Here is a 14,177-nt window from a genome sequence, read left to right on the forward strand (position 1 = left end):
CGATCGGAACCACTTGCGTTAATTAAATCCATTCAGACCTCTAGACCGGTAGCCCTGAGTGAGTGATTATAAATTCAATTTCGATTTATTGATTTTGCTACGAATACGTGCTGTATAGTCATAAAACTCTGTACTTTGAAGTCATAATTAAACCTATACAAAGGTGAGCTAGGACTGAAGTTTTGTCATTATAAACATTGACTCCGCTGGCAAAAGTTGTCAATAAAGTCCCAAAAGTTCAGACCCCAATTTCTTTGTAATACTCATACCAAAGTCTTTACACAGTTTTTGAAGTAGGCAATATCGTTGTTTCAGCCTGTTCGAGCAGGAGATAATGAGCTACGTGCCAGCGGGTGTGTGCGGAGGGTGCACCGGGTGCAGCGCGTGCGGTGTCGGGTCGCCCGCGGCATCGCCAGCTGCTGCACGCTGCACCCGCGCGCCTGCCCCGCAACGTCGCGACTTCGAGGCCAAGTTGCGAGCCTTCTACCGCAAGCTGGAGACCAAGGGATACGGTCAGGGGCCAGGGAAACTCAAGTAAGTATCCCATATCTATGTACAACTTGCTAGATTTGACAAGAGCTAGAATCTAGATTAGAATCTTCAATATCTGAAAAGTCTACGGTATCACACAAAGCGCTTTATATTGCAATATAAACTCATACACGCACTCCATGAATTCCTAGTAATAATCTATATTGAATGAAGTGCGTGTCCCTATTGGAAATACTCTCAGTTGCAGTTTTCATGCCCGATGGTTACCTAACTTATACTATATTTTCCATAACAAAATTCCAGACTGCACATTCGTCGCGAGCATCTTTTAGAAGACGCGTTCCGGCGCATCATGTCGTGCGGCAAAAAGGAGCTGCAGAAGGGAAAGCTGTGCGTGCTGTGGGACGGCGAGGAGGGCCTCGACTATGGCGGGCCCAGTCGCGAGTTCTTCTTCCTTCTGTCAAGAGAGCTGTTTAATCCCTACTACGGACTGTTCGAATACTCCGCAAACGACACATATACGGTCCACGTGTCGCCCATGTCTGCATTTGTTGACAACCATCAGGAGTGGTTAGTAAACAGTTTTTACGCCTAAAATTTTTACAATGATTATACATAAATAAAAATACAGAATGCTGTGATATATAGAGCTTAGGAAAAATTGGACTATTAGTTAAAAATTAGTTAACCTAACATTACATTATACGACAAAAACAAAAGAAAAGAGAACGAGACACGTTAATGTTATTAATAAAACAAATCCCAACATAAGTCTATAAAAATAACGTCCATATGTCAGACTAATGTCAACGCGGAGTTATAAAAATGTCTGTGGTACTGTCCCCTAACACTGGACAATATTTCACTCTATACTCGAAGGTAAAATATCACTCGAAGGTTTTAAAATAAACACATATTATTTTCAACAATGGCGTGCAATCAATGTGTTGCCGTGTTGCAATTAGTATTGATAGGGGAGGTCTGTGCTGGGAACACGGAAACAAGTCACATGCGAAGCGAAGGACATATATTGTCAGGCAAAGTTGAAACTGTTATTAATATGTAATTTCGTGATAATTTCGCGTAATAGACCCACGATAGCTTCTAAAAAATTATTGTACCTAACATAAAAAATTGTATAAAAATGAAATAATTAAATTAAAGAACATATGATGTTATGCGTTTGTTTTGTTTATATTTTATGGTGGTGTTAATAATATAACCTAAAATTTCGAAAGGACCGTTGCACCTTTGTTAAACAATATAATATTGCCAGTTACAATGTGCATAGACCCCTCTTTTAATCAATGATACGCATTTGTTTAGTTCGTTTGTACACACACATTAAATTGTCATTCCTAATGCATTGACTTCCGTCGATTGTGCGCGGTAATTGTATTGTATTCGATGTTCAGGTATCGATTTGGGTTGAAAATATTTTTATTGTCTATGGCACAATCGTAATCGAACATAATGGACGTATCCGCGCTAATGTAACGTCCGATACAATGTCAATAGAGAGAAGCGTGCCGTGAATTACATTACAATGAAATCGTTCAGTGGGGTTTCACTGTTGAAACACTTGTACAAAAATAAATGCATTTGTTCGATTCGTGTAAATTGCTATTTAATTTATGACAAATAAAATATGCCTAAAATGATATATCACAATTGTGATTATATGAAATAACACAGCAATCTTTTTATTGTGATTTTTTTGTATGTAACATTTTCTTCGAATATTCTATTTTTGTGAGGGGGTCATAAATCTGGTTTAAAATTGTAAATAAGTATGCCAAGGCTGTTTATAAAAATGAGAATAACCAAATCGAATAAAAGGAGAAAAAACCTTTTGCATACTGCTCAAGTCAATCAAACTCCCTTACTAGGTACTCGGATCTCGAATATCAAGTTACACATATCGAGTTTCGTACAAAAGGTAACAACTCCCTCGCGACACAGCTGAAATAGTTTTTTGTCTTGTTTGTCACTTGTAATTCTATATTGCTGCTCTGACGTGTGATACAACACTTTAGATCTTCTTGCGTTACTCTAGACCTTTGTCAAATATTACAGTCTTCTTTTAAATTACTCATATTCGTAAACACTCAAGAGTCGCATAAAATCCGTAGGTCTAAAGACATAACCGTCACAGTAGCTTTCAAACTGTTGATCATAGGAATATCATGTTTTTCTTGGAATTAAAACTACTTTTAATTATTTAAACAATACTGAATTGTATAACAGTAGATTATTAGTAATGAAAATACAGTGAAGGCAATGAAATTTAATATTAACTTCGACATTTTAACTTAACTTGGTGATTTAATTATTGTATCCAAATGTTTATTTTATGATGTGTTGCTGTAGGTTCCGATTCTCTGGGCGCGTGCTGGGTCTAGCTCTGGTGCATGGCTACCTACTGGAGGCGTGGTTTACACGCGCGTTGTACCGAGCGCTGCTGCGACTGCCGCCCGCCCTTGAAGATGTTGACGCTTTGGACGCGCAGTTCGCCGCCTCATTGCGATGGTTGCAGGTAACGAATTACGATGTTTATGCATTGCTAAATTTCAATTTTTAAAGTTGTAGTTCAAATTTAAGTATACTTAGTTAACATGGTTAAAATATATACACCAAGTGTCGTTCTAATTTCTAATTCAGAGCGCGCGTTGCGTGTCGTCACTGGAGCTGACGTTCGCGGTGTCGGAGCGGCTGGCGGACGGGCGCGTGCTGGAGCGCGAGCTGAAGCCGGGCGGGCGCGAGCTGCCCGTCACTGCGCGCAACAAGCACGAGTACCTCGAGAGGGTGGTGCGCTGGCGCGTGCAGCGGGGCGTCGCCGCACAGACAGAGTGGCTCGTCAGAGGCTTCCATGAGGTACTATATACACATCTTACTTCTCACTAATATTAATGCGAATGTTTGTTATTAAGTAAGTCCAGAACAGCTTAACGGATCTTAAACCAAGGAATAACATATAGTCTACTATATTTTTTAAATTCCGTCGGACCAAATAGCAGGCAACCATTATTATATAATATAACAACAACCCAATATCCAAAATATTAAAGGAAATCTAGGGTGCATTGAGTGGTAGGTGACAGGTGACAGCAGAGAACTTACCGTGGCCCACGACTCGTATTGCTTATACAAGAACATATTATAAAATCTGTTTTCTAAAAAATCGAGAGAAATGAGAAGATGATCGTTTGTACATGTGCAATACAAAAAACGATACTTCAGTTCAAAAGATAACTTTTTAATTTTTAATTATATCTACCTGATTGTTACAGAAGAACCGATTTCTAACACTCATTTATTCACTTATATATATTTCATCAGAAGTACGTGCGGCAAAACAAGTAATTATCTTGTTGACAAATCATTGTTAATGAACAATTTACTTGGTCACGCATTATTTTCTTCCATAATTAAAAACTTGTTTTATATCGTTATACCTCTCATTATCTTTGACTAAACAGAGATAACAATATGTTTCATACAGGAATTTTGCTCTCACAAAGCAACGATTAACCAACCAACCAATAATTGAGAAAACGTAAACATTGTAAAGTCGACAGTATTTTGACGCAACAGTTTTTGGCACAAATCTGGGAATTTTACGAGACCTAGTTTTAACTAACGCACATAAACACCGTGGGCGTCACACTCTTAAAATTTATATTACTGTTTTACAATTTGTTGATATTTAATCTTTTAGTTCGTATACTATTTCTTGTCCAAATCCGAACTTGAAGAGTAGGTGTTAATCATACTTCATACTAATATTATAAATGCAAGTGTTTAGATGGATGGATGTTTGTTTGAAGGTATCTCCGGAACGGCTTAACGGATCTCTGTGAAATTTGGTATAGATGTAGAATACAGTCTGGAAGAACACATATACTACTCATTATGTTTAATTAATGCTGCGCAGGAGGAGTCGTGGGCGACAGCTAGTATATAAACTCATGTTCGCTAAATATTAGGTATAATTAGTGACTGTCTATCGCTCATGCACAACCACAACACCACAAGAACTGTAAACCGCAGAATAAAAGCGATAAAATCTTAAAAATGTACAATTAAACATTCGCATAATAAACTTAGTTTAATTTAAATATGTAATTCCGCAATAATGTTACTTATATTATAAACGCGTATGTTAGAAGGTATATCTCCAAAATGGTAATATCTCTCTTATATTTCCAAAAGCATGAGAAAGAGAAGACGACCCTAAGCCCGATGATTAGACAACAAAATAAAAATTGGGAAAATTCTGGCTGAAAACGGCTACAATTAGGGAAATATAAAGGTCTTTGCCCAGCAAGGTTCTCGACTGTTTCTTTTATATTTCTTAATTTTATTTAAAACCTTCATGGCAATTAAGGCTAATTATTATTATTAATATCGCCAAAACCGCTGCATGGATCTAACTAAATGTGCATTAGATGTAGATGAACATTACATGGAAGAACGCATAGGTTAATCTTTTTTTAATTCCGAGCGGACAAAGCCGCGAGCGACATATAAGAAATAATTTTGTGAACCACAGGTTATGAAAAATGCTTCATATTTGCAGTATATTTAGTATGAGCTATATATCTATAGCGCAGTAATTTTCAGGTGGTAGACCCTCGGCTGGTGGGAGCGTTTGACGCGCGGGAGCTGGAGCTGGTGATAGCAGGCGCACCCGAGCTGGACGTGGCCGACTGGCGAGATAACACAGAGTACCGCGGCGGTTACCATGACGACCATCCCGTCATCGTCTGGTTCTGGCAGGCCATCGACAGGTAAGCAAGTTATTTAACCTATCTGAATTACGACCCAAGCATCCAAGTCTTTTGAAGAAACGGGTCATACATTGTACGTCATTGTTGTGTACATTTTATAGCAACCCATAGTTTTTGATGTATCAAGAACAGCAATCCTTTTAGTATATTTATATAGTAATGTTGTTTTAAAATACCTAAGCTTTAAGTTTGCAAACAAACTGGGTAAATAACCTCTTTATAGTGCAATATATTTTACACTATCAGTAAAGTCAACATATCAACCATTATCAATACAATAAAGTTTTACAACAAAGCAATATCCTACTCACAAGAGACAGTGAGAATGTTACATCTGATGCAAACACAATGCAAACTTATTCATGTCTGATTAAGAGAAACTAGTATTTTATTACTTACCCACAAGGCCTAAAATTGAATATCTATATCATATTGCACTTTAAATATTCATTTACTTTCAAAAGCTATAAGCTAACGATATTCCAATAAAACCGGTAACCCTTGGCCTGTCGAACCCCACGCATTCCTACTACACTGACAGTTTTGTTACTATTGAATTTATTTCGCTATTTCTATAGAAGTGTTCATAAAGTATTTTGTTGTAGGTTTACAAACGAGCAACGGCTACGGTTGGTGCAGTTCGTGACTGGGACATCTTCGATTCCGTATGAAGGGTTCTCTGCGCTGCGCGGGTCGACGGGGCCGCGACGCTTCTGCATAGAGCGGTGGGGTCGCGTGGAATCGTTGCCGCGAGCGCACACCTGCTTCAACCGTCTCGACTTACCGCCATACCCCACCCCGCAGCTGCTGCACGAGAAACTCCTGCTCGCCGTAGAAGAGACCAACACGTTTGGCATCGAGTGAACTCCTGCACTCTTAAACTTGTACTGCTTTAATGCAATTATTGTAAAAATACTTTAACCTAGTGTTTGATATTTATTTGTTAACTTATTATCGCTTAAATTTATCTTGAGCATAAACTTTACCAGTTATTTAAATGGCTGAAGAATTCCCTATCCTATTCTCTTCTATAGTATGTTTAGTATTGACTAAAACCCAAAATGATTAATGTTGTAATTGTATATGAAAATCGTAGGGTCTGTGTAAATAATAGTCAATTGATAGCATAGTCAACAGACAAAGATAGATTAGTTGTATCATATGTTGTAGAGGCATTTATCAATATAACTAGCCACTTGTGTAGTTATTGAGGTTTGTACTTTATAAATGCTTTTATTGTAAGTAATGTATAATGTGGCTGTGATGCGGGGCCCGAGCCCCGTTGTTTAGATGTTATGCTTTGACGTCACTAATTTATAGTTTTGCTGGACTCCAATATATGAATCGGGGAACATACATTTTGTGGCAAAACAAAGGTAGAACTAAACACATAAGTATTAAGTACCAAGTATTACAAAATTATCTTTATTGCTTGAAACAGGAGCTACAAAAATCTCCAATTTATAAATACTACCTAGTCAGCTATATAATATTCGCTTGCATAAACAGAATAGCAGAAATGTCACCTGCAATGGACATCTTAAAATTTAAGTTACACAAAATTCTTAATATGAATGTAATTTATTGTAGAAATGTTCCTCACTTCTGTACCAGAGCTCTGCTCAAAGTTGCTTCTCTTGAATGTTCTTAGTTAAAAGGTATTTTGGTTGCAATTTGTAAATATTCATTATTTATTGTGCTTATGTAAACAATCAAGTATGACTTTGTTTCTTTTTGTAAGTAAATACCTCTATTATGTTGAATATTTACCTACTTTGGATATTTTATTGTGTAAATTTTAAGTAAATTGTTTTTGTGTGGATGTGATAAAATGTCAATATACAATATTACTTAACAAACTGTGGTTTCATTTATATTAAGTTTGTGGTATACCACAAAAAACATGTGGCGAGTGAAAAGATTGCCATCGCCAATCGCTATGCACCAATTGAAGTCCGCAAATAACACATGAATCTGACAATCAAATTGTGGCCATGACAACAATTACACCTCCAAAATCATAAGCATTTTTTTTTAACCAAGATGCTGCCAGAAATCATACACAATATTGAAAAAGCGAGCAGTTTTGTAAATACTAAATTAATGTTAATACTTCAATTCCGCAGTACATTTGTGTAATTATTATGACGGACACATTTACCAATAACTTTGATTTTTGCAGCCTTAACATTTAAAGAAAATGCAAGGGGGAGGAAATATAAAAGGTTTAAATTGGACATGGAATTTTAATACTTCCAAGTATACAAAAATAATTAAGCAAACTCACACATACAAAATGTTTTATTTTTTTTTAAGTTTGTGTAACAACAAAATCAACCTTGTTTTGACCTTATTTTTTAAAACATATATAACTATTTACAGAAAAGTCTGCATTCTTAAACACAAACTGATGATATAAAATGCAAAGGGTTATTTCATCACTTCCTACACTAAGTTGTGACGGAGTTAATTTATTATGGTGTGTCAGAGTCTGTAAGATTAAAATCCCTATTATTAACTGGCAAAAGTTAACTCACATAGCTGTCACTACAATGATAAAAGCTACTGTGATGATAGATTCATATGCGTTAATGTCAAGTCAGAATATCCTCCCCCCTTCATTACACCTTAAGGAAAACATAAGCAACTTTTGATTTTCAACATTAAGTAACTCTCAAAACAGCAGGAATCAATCCCGGCATTGGCAGATGACACTCGGCATCCCAACAAATAAAATTTGTAATATAATACACACTTGTGTAAATATTTTGTATATTTACTTCAAAAATAACGGTACATACAATATTAATTTGTATTTCTATAGTACTTTCAAAAGGGGTGAAGGAGGACTCACATCGAGTCTAGCTGAGAGAGGGGAAATCCTTGCTGTCGTCAACCTTGGGCGGAGCCACCTGTGAGCGCGGCGCTGGGCGCTCCTCCGGCGGCGGCTCCTCGCGCGGAACGCCTCGCCCGCGCCCGCGCCCTCGCCCACGCCCACGACCGCCAGTACCGCCGCGCCGTGCCGTGTCGGTGAACGTGAACTCGATGCCCAGCACGCGCTTCTGGCGACCTACACGTTGCGGGTAGTCGGCCATGTCGTATTCCTCATCGGTGTCGTCGTCTTCCCCACCCTCTTTCTTCTTCTCCAGCATCACGAGGTTCTTCCACTGACTCAAGTCCTCGCCCTCACCTGCCTTGCGCAAGTTGTACTGCGGAGCCATGCGCTGGGCGTTGCGCAGCGCCTTGTACTCGTCCAGCGTTAGCTCGCGCGGCTCCTCCTCGGCCGGTACCGTGCGCTCGGCGTCCGGTTGCTGCCCGTCGCCAGCGGCAGCCACGTCCGGGACCTTCTCCTCCACAGCCTCACCCTCGGAGCCAGTCTTCTGCAACTCATCCAAGTCGTCTTTGATGGTACCCCAGTTGTGAGGCCCTCCGCCCTCGCGCTTGTCCACCGGCTTCACACCGGTCTTGTCGGAACCAGACCTTCTGTCGAACTCGCGTTTGCCCCGACTGTCGTAGGCGGGCCTCGGACCGCGTTGTCCCTCACGGGGTTCACGCGGTGGTCTCGGTCCACGGCGTTCACCACCCTCGGGGTTGTCACTAAAGTTACGCCGTTCAAAGTTCGGTCGGCGGTCACTAAATTCGCGTCGAGGAGGCCTCGGTGCGACTTCTTTACCGTCGATGGCACCGTTTTGCGGTCGTTCCTCGCGACGCCTTGGAGGCGGACGCTCTGCAGGACGCTCACCAGTCCGTGCCGGGCCTTTGCTCTTTTGTTGTTCGCCGGTCTTATTTTCTTGAGACTTCACATTTTGGGTTTCCTTGATGCCCTTCCGAGCGACCACACTGCCGCTCTTAGGCTTTATTTCGGGTTTCCCTTTGTTCTCTTTTTCGGCTTCTTTGGTTTTCTTTTTAAGCTCCTTGGCTTGCTCTCGCGCTTTTAACGCATCAAGAGGATCGGTCTCGTCGTCCAAAAAAAGAGCGTATCTATTAACAATCCCCACACCGTAGGAATTCTCCATTGTGATCCTCTTGATGATTTAATCACACAAAAACTGGATGTTGGTGGATAATTTTACACACTTAATAGGTCGACATTTTGTCTTATTTTATTGATTTCATTTAATATGGCCGACAAACGAACACACTAATACGCCATATGACGGAAGGAATAGAGAAAAGAATGAAAATGGCGGAGATTGTAACTTTTTAAAACTTGACTTTATGTCTATGGTTTATTACAGATTTCAACGATTATAGGAATGCTACCACAGATAAACAAATCTCTGATTTTTGTGGTTTATAAAATATTTTTTTTATAAATATATATAAAAAAATCTAGTAATTAGATTCTCATATTCTGTATGAATAAAACATATTTCTTTTACTGATGTTAAATGGCACATTTCATTTCGGTGAAGAAAATCTTACTAATTTTATAAATGTGAACGATTTGATGTATGTATGGATGTATAAAACAGTCCGGAAGAATATATAGACTACCGATGATCCTAGAAATGTTTGCGGTTCCTGTGGTATTCTTTTGTTTTGCATATTTACGATTTAATATCGATAACTCCGCTAAGGGTTAATACATATTATTTGAATTGGGCACAGATAGAACATAGCCATAATAAGCCATAACGCCACAATACAACATTTAAACACGCAAGTTCCTTTTCCAAATAAAAGCGTTGAAATATAAAATCATAACCACCTTGTTTGCCTTTCAACTCTAGTTACTAATATTTTATTAAACTTTAAAGGCATAATTTATTTTGAAAAATTCTTAAGAGTAAATAAATGAAATGTTTTTAAAGTACATAACTACACTCAAAGCATTTAAGTCAAACAATAAGTTGACGCGATGTTTCAGCCAAGAAAACTTTACAACAGGTTCATCAAAAGTAAGAAGTCCAATAAACACTTATTATAATCACTTTATGAATTTGCCTCTACCAAACGATAAGGTATTTGCTACTTACGTTTGGATTGACGGCAGTGGTATTAACTTACGATCTAAAGATCGCGTTTTGGATCAAGCGCCTTGTGACCTAAGTGCACTACCTAAATGGTCATTTGACGGAAGTTCATGTGGACTAGCCAAAGGAGAAGATTCTGACACAATGTTGATACCGGCTGCGATCTACAAAGATCCATTTCGTAAGAATCCTCACATTATAGTTCTTTGTGAAACCTATCTTCCTGATGGAAATCCGACTTCTACAAACTACAGATCGAGTTGTGCCAAAACACTTAGTGAAATAAATAATTTAGAACCATGGTTTGGTATTGAGCAAGAATATACAATATTCGACAATGATTTATGGCCGTTAGGTTGGCCGAAAGGCAGAGGCTTCGCAGTTATAAATCCTTTATATTCTTACTGTGGGAACGGGGAACATATTGCGGGAAGAGAAATTGTCGAATGCCATGCCAGAGCGTGCAGTTATTCGGGTGTAAACTATGCTGGCTCAAATGCTGAAGTTATGAAGAGTTCATGGGAATATCAGATTGGTCCAACGTTAGGTATCAAAGCAGCAGATGATCTATGGCTTAGTCGATATTTGTTGAATAGAATAGCAGAGCACTTTGGATCAATAATTAGTTACCACCCAAAGCCAATGGGAAAATGTCATCCAGGAATAGGATGTCACCACAATTTTAGTACGAATAAAATGCGAGACAAAGATGGTATTTCTGTAATTCAGAGTTTTTGTAAAATTTTATGTGAAAGACACAATGAATTCATAAAAAATTATGGTCTTGGGAACGGTGAAGAAAACAAGAAACGGTTAACAGGAAAATTTGAAACAGCTCCATATAATTCATGCATTTGGGGAGTTGCAGATAGAGGTACTGCAATCAAATTAAAAAAATCGGTAGTTGTGGAGGGCAAAGGTTTTTTGGAGGACAGAAGACCGGCTGGGGACTGCGACCCTTATCGAGTTTCGAAGATGCTTGCAGAAATTTGCTTGCAGTATAATAAATTACCGTGTTAATAATTTAACCAACTTCAAAAAGAAGGAGGTTCTATTGAAAACATAGGTTCTTCTTGCATCTTCTTCTTCTTTTAAATACTGTCTTTTAAAGAGTTCTAAACTTAAGAAACCACTTTTTTTATCGAAAAACAAAATATTCTTTTTTCATTTCATTTAAATCATTTTTGTTCCTTCGTCACAACTTATAATTTCTCCGTAGTAGTCGCGAAATTCCACAAAATTTAACAAAATTTTAGTTTTAACTCAATTTTATTAAATTTCCAAAATGAATTATTTAAATACTCTTTTGTCTACTATTAAAATCGCCAATGCTTGCTTTATTCCAAAAAGAAACATGCTGAAATGTTCCATAAATCACATATTGAATAAGAAAGTTATGGACAGATATCTTCGGCTTCCGATGCCTTGTAATAAGGTTCTTGCCACATATGTATGGATTGATGGTTCCGGAATTCATTTGAGAAACAAGGATCGAATATTGTCATGCACGCCATATACCGCTGAAGCTGCGCCAAACTGGGCATTCGATGGAAGTTCAACGGGTCAAGCCAGCACTGATAATTCAGATACGATCCTAAAGCCTGCTGCAGTGTTTAGAGATCCATTCCGATTAGAACCACATGTTTTGGTCCTGTGTGACGTATACAGAGGCGACGGAAAAGCAGATCCTTCAAATCACAGAAAGTTTTGTAACGATTTATGTGAATTTCACAAAGCGGAGGAACCTTGGTTTGGATTAGAGCAAGAATATACTATGCTGGATATTGATGGATGGGGTCTGGGTTGGCCTAAGGGTGGTGGTTTTCCTGCTGTAAACTACGAGTTCTCTTATTGCGGAATTGGCGCAAAATATGTTGCAGGACGAGATATAATTGAAGCCCATACGCGTTCATGCCTTTATGCTGGTTGTGATTTTGAAGGCACCAACGCCGAAGTCATGTATGCTTGTTGGGAATTTCAGATAGGAACTACAGTTGGCATTAAGGCTGCAGATGACATGTGGATGGCACGATATTTAATGACTCGAATTGCTGAAGATTATGGCGTCGACATCACTTATCATCCTAAACCAATGGGACCTAAACATCCTGGTGTAGGTATGCATCATAATTTTAGCACGAAAACCATGCGCTCGGATGGTGGTTACAAATTCATCGAAGAATGTGTCAAAAAGCTAGAAGCTAATCACATGAAGCATATGAAACGGTACAGTGTCGATGAACAAGGAAATCGTATGCGACTCTCCGGTAAATTTGAAACAGCACCATTCGAAAAATTTTCCTGGGGCGTTGCCAACAGGAAGTCATCTATTCGAATTCAACGAAGTGTTAAAGCTAAAGGTAAAGGCTTTTTCGAAGATCGGAGACCTGCCGGTGATTGTGATCCGTATCTGGTTTGTGGGTTATTGTTGGACACGTGCTTGGGACCAGCCTCAGGTGGCGGCGGCAGAGCATGCAAGTAGTTATTTTTTAAGTGCGATTATTGTATTATGTTTATCCTTTATTTCTGTGACCTATGAGTTGTAAGTAATAAAACATTGGCGAAAACAAACTTTTGTTTCAATTTTATTCTATTCGTTTTACAGTAGCAATATATAGCCTGAAAGTCTGGTGCCGATATTTATAGCGAGCGATTTCAAATAACGTGATTGCAATGGCACAGTGTATATATTGCTATCAAAATATAGTCAAACAAGGATATCATAACTGGTGAGAGATACGCTGCTATCGCGATGGTTCAGTCTGAATCAGAATATAAAATAAAACCTTCATAGGCATAGAAAATGACAAAAGAAAAAATGACGTGAAAGACACATCTACAGTACAGAAAGGATTTTGTGACAATTTTGACGTTGACAAGTAGGCGCTAGTGAGCTGTCATAATATTCATTCTCAAAGTGGGCAGTAGACAAAATAAGTTTGGGAACTACTGTTCTATAGTATACTTACTATACTCTTTGCTCAAAGTAAAATCAAAAACATAAATTTCATAAATTTAAATTGATTTTATAAGGCTATTCTAATTTAATAATTAAACTAACAAAAAATACTAATTCTTTTCTTAGTTTTTGTCTCAGGACATCAGATGGAAACGTAAGTGTTCATAATAATAACCGATATTTTGTAAATATAGCTAAAATTGAAGAAACCAATATTGTAAATGCAAAAGTCTAGATATAGGGTATATGTTATGAATATATTTTGTCATTTTTTAGAATAAACGCTCATGCTGCCTTTCTGTGCAATTATGAAGTGATGCAAATCCTTCAGCAACTAAAGGACAATACTCAGAAAAAACATAAAAGGGAAGCATCACTAGCAACAGTTACTTATGAGGTAGGAATACATTGGTATTTGACTTACACCTTGTTCGTGATTTTTACCCTTTCATGGATTATGGTGGTAAATATGGTAGAAAATAAGTTGAATTATTAGACAGAAGATAATAGTTAAGATAGAAAGGGAAGGTTTCTTTTCCGATGTCTCCTATTACCCATTAAATGCATTTCCCCATCACATTCTTGATATCAAAGAAACTAATAGAAGATACAACAAAAGACTAAAATTTGGTATGTGGTACGGCTTTCACTAGCCACAATAAAAAAAAATGGTATTATTTTGTTAATTTAAGCAAGTCTTCTTTAACACACCTATGTGCAGATTTATTCAAAAAAGCTGTGGAACTATTATTTAAATTTCTTTAAAATCAATACTTATACAACTATGATGAATAATTCTTTTACAGACAGTTCATTATCTACAAGATACTGAATGTAAAAGTCAAACAGAAGAAATGATACAGAAGTTTCTAGAAGGAATGAAAAAATTCAAATTAACAAAGATGGAAAAATTAATGATGGTAAATACACCACCGAGAACAGAATTGGAAATACAATTGG

The 14,177-nt window shown here is 37.9% G+C and overlaps 5 protein-coding genes across 8 annotated transcripts in view; 4 read left to right on the top strand and 1 right to left on the bottom strand.

Annotated features, from left to right (window-relative positions):
- The window catches only part of Hecw (Hecw ubiquitin protein ligase), an 81,528-nt gene extending 74,387 nt beyond the window's left edge, over nucleotides 1–7,141 (top strand). For all 4 annotated transcript variants that reach the window (XM_013325034.1, XM_013325035.1, XM_013325033.1 and 1 more), the window contains 6 exons: nucleotides 316–534; nucleotides 796–1,062; nucleotides 2,863–3,028; nucleotides 3,154–3,366; nucleotides 5,116–5,282; nucleotides 5,888–7,141. In XM_013325034.1, the coding sequence (XP_013180488.1) occupies nucleotides 316–534; nucleotides 796–1,062; nucleotides 2,863–3,028; nucleotides 3,154–3,366; nucleotides 5,116–5,282; nucleotides 5,888–6,146 (1,291 nt within the window). In that variant the 3' untranslated portion in view covers nucleotides 6,147–7,141. The remainder of the gene's footprint in view (nucleotides 1–315; nucleotides 535–795; nucleotides 1,063–2,862; nucleotides 3,029–3,153; nucleotides 3,367–5,115; nucleotides 5,283–5,887) is intronic.
- Nucleotides 7,142–7,565: 424 nt separating this feature from the next.
- Nucleotides 7,566–9,477, bottom strand: VIG (plasminogen activator inhibitor 1 RNA-binding protein-like). The gene has a single exon (XM_013325039.1). The coding sequence runs from the start codon at nucleotides 9,296–9,298 to the stop codon at nucleotides 8,144–8,146; it is 1,155 nt and encodes a 384-aa protein (XP_013180493.1). The 5' UTR covers nucleotides 9,299–9,477; the 3' UTR covers nucleotides 7,566–8,143.
- Nucleotides 9,478–9,998: 521 nt separating this feature from the next.
- Nucleotides 9,999–11,294, top strand: LOC106127244 (glutamine synthetase nodule isozyme). Its single transcript, XM_013325327.1, has one exon. The coding sequence runs from the start codon at nucleotides 10,085–10,087 to the stop codon at nucleotides 11,276–11,278; it is 1,194 nt and encodes a 397-aa protein (XP_013180781.1). The 5' UTR covers nucleotides 9,999–10,084; the 3' UTR covers nucleotides 11,279–11,294.
- Nucleotides 11,295–11,446: 152 nt separating this feature from the next.
- Nucleotides 11,447–12,829, top strand: LOC106127243 (glutamine synthetase 1, mitochondrial). The gene has a single exon (XM_013325326.1). The coding sequence runs from the start codon at nucleotides 11,544–11,546 to the stop codon at nucleotides 12,738–12,740; it is 1,197 nt and encodes a 398-aa protein (XP_013180780.1). The 5' UTR covers nucleotides 11,447–11,543; the 3' UTR covers nucleotides 12,741–12,829.
- Nucleotides 12,830–13,256: 427 nt separating this feature from the next.
- LOC106127231 (RNA polymerase III subunit I) overlaps nucleotides 13,257–14,177 on the top strand; it is a 1,797-nt gene continuing 876 nt past the window's right edge. The window contains exons 1-3 of the mRNA XM_013325308.1: nucleotides 13,257–13,371; nucleotides 13,494–13,614; nucleotides 14,024–14,176. Coding sequence (XP_013180762.1) covers nucleotides 13,364–13,371; nucleotides 13,494–13,614; nucleotides 14,024–14,176 — 282 coding nt within the window. The 5' untranslated portion in view covers nucleotides 13,257–13,363. The remainder of the gene's footprint in view (nucleotides 13,372–13,493; nucleotides 13,615–14,023; nucleotide 14,177) is intronic.

Source organism: Papilio xuthus, unplaced genomic scaffold (genome assembly GCF_000836235.2).
Source record: "Papilio xuthus unplaced genomic scaffold, Pxut_1.1 DF824888.1, whole genome shotgun sequence".
Lineage (NCBI taxonomy): Eukaryota > Metazoa > Arthropoda > Insecta > Lepidoptera > Papilionidae > Papilio > Papilio xuthus.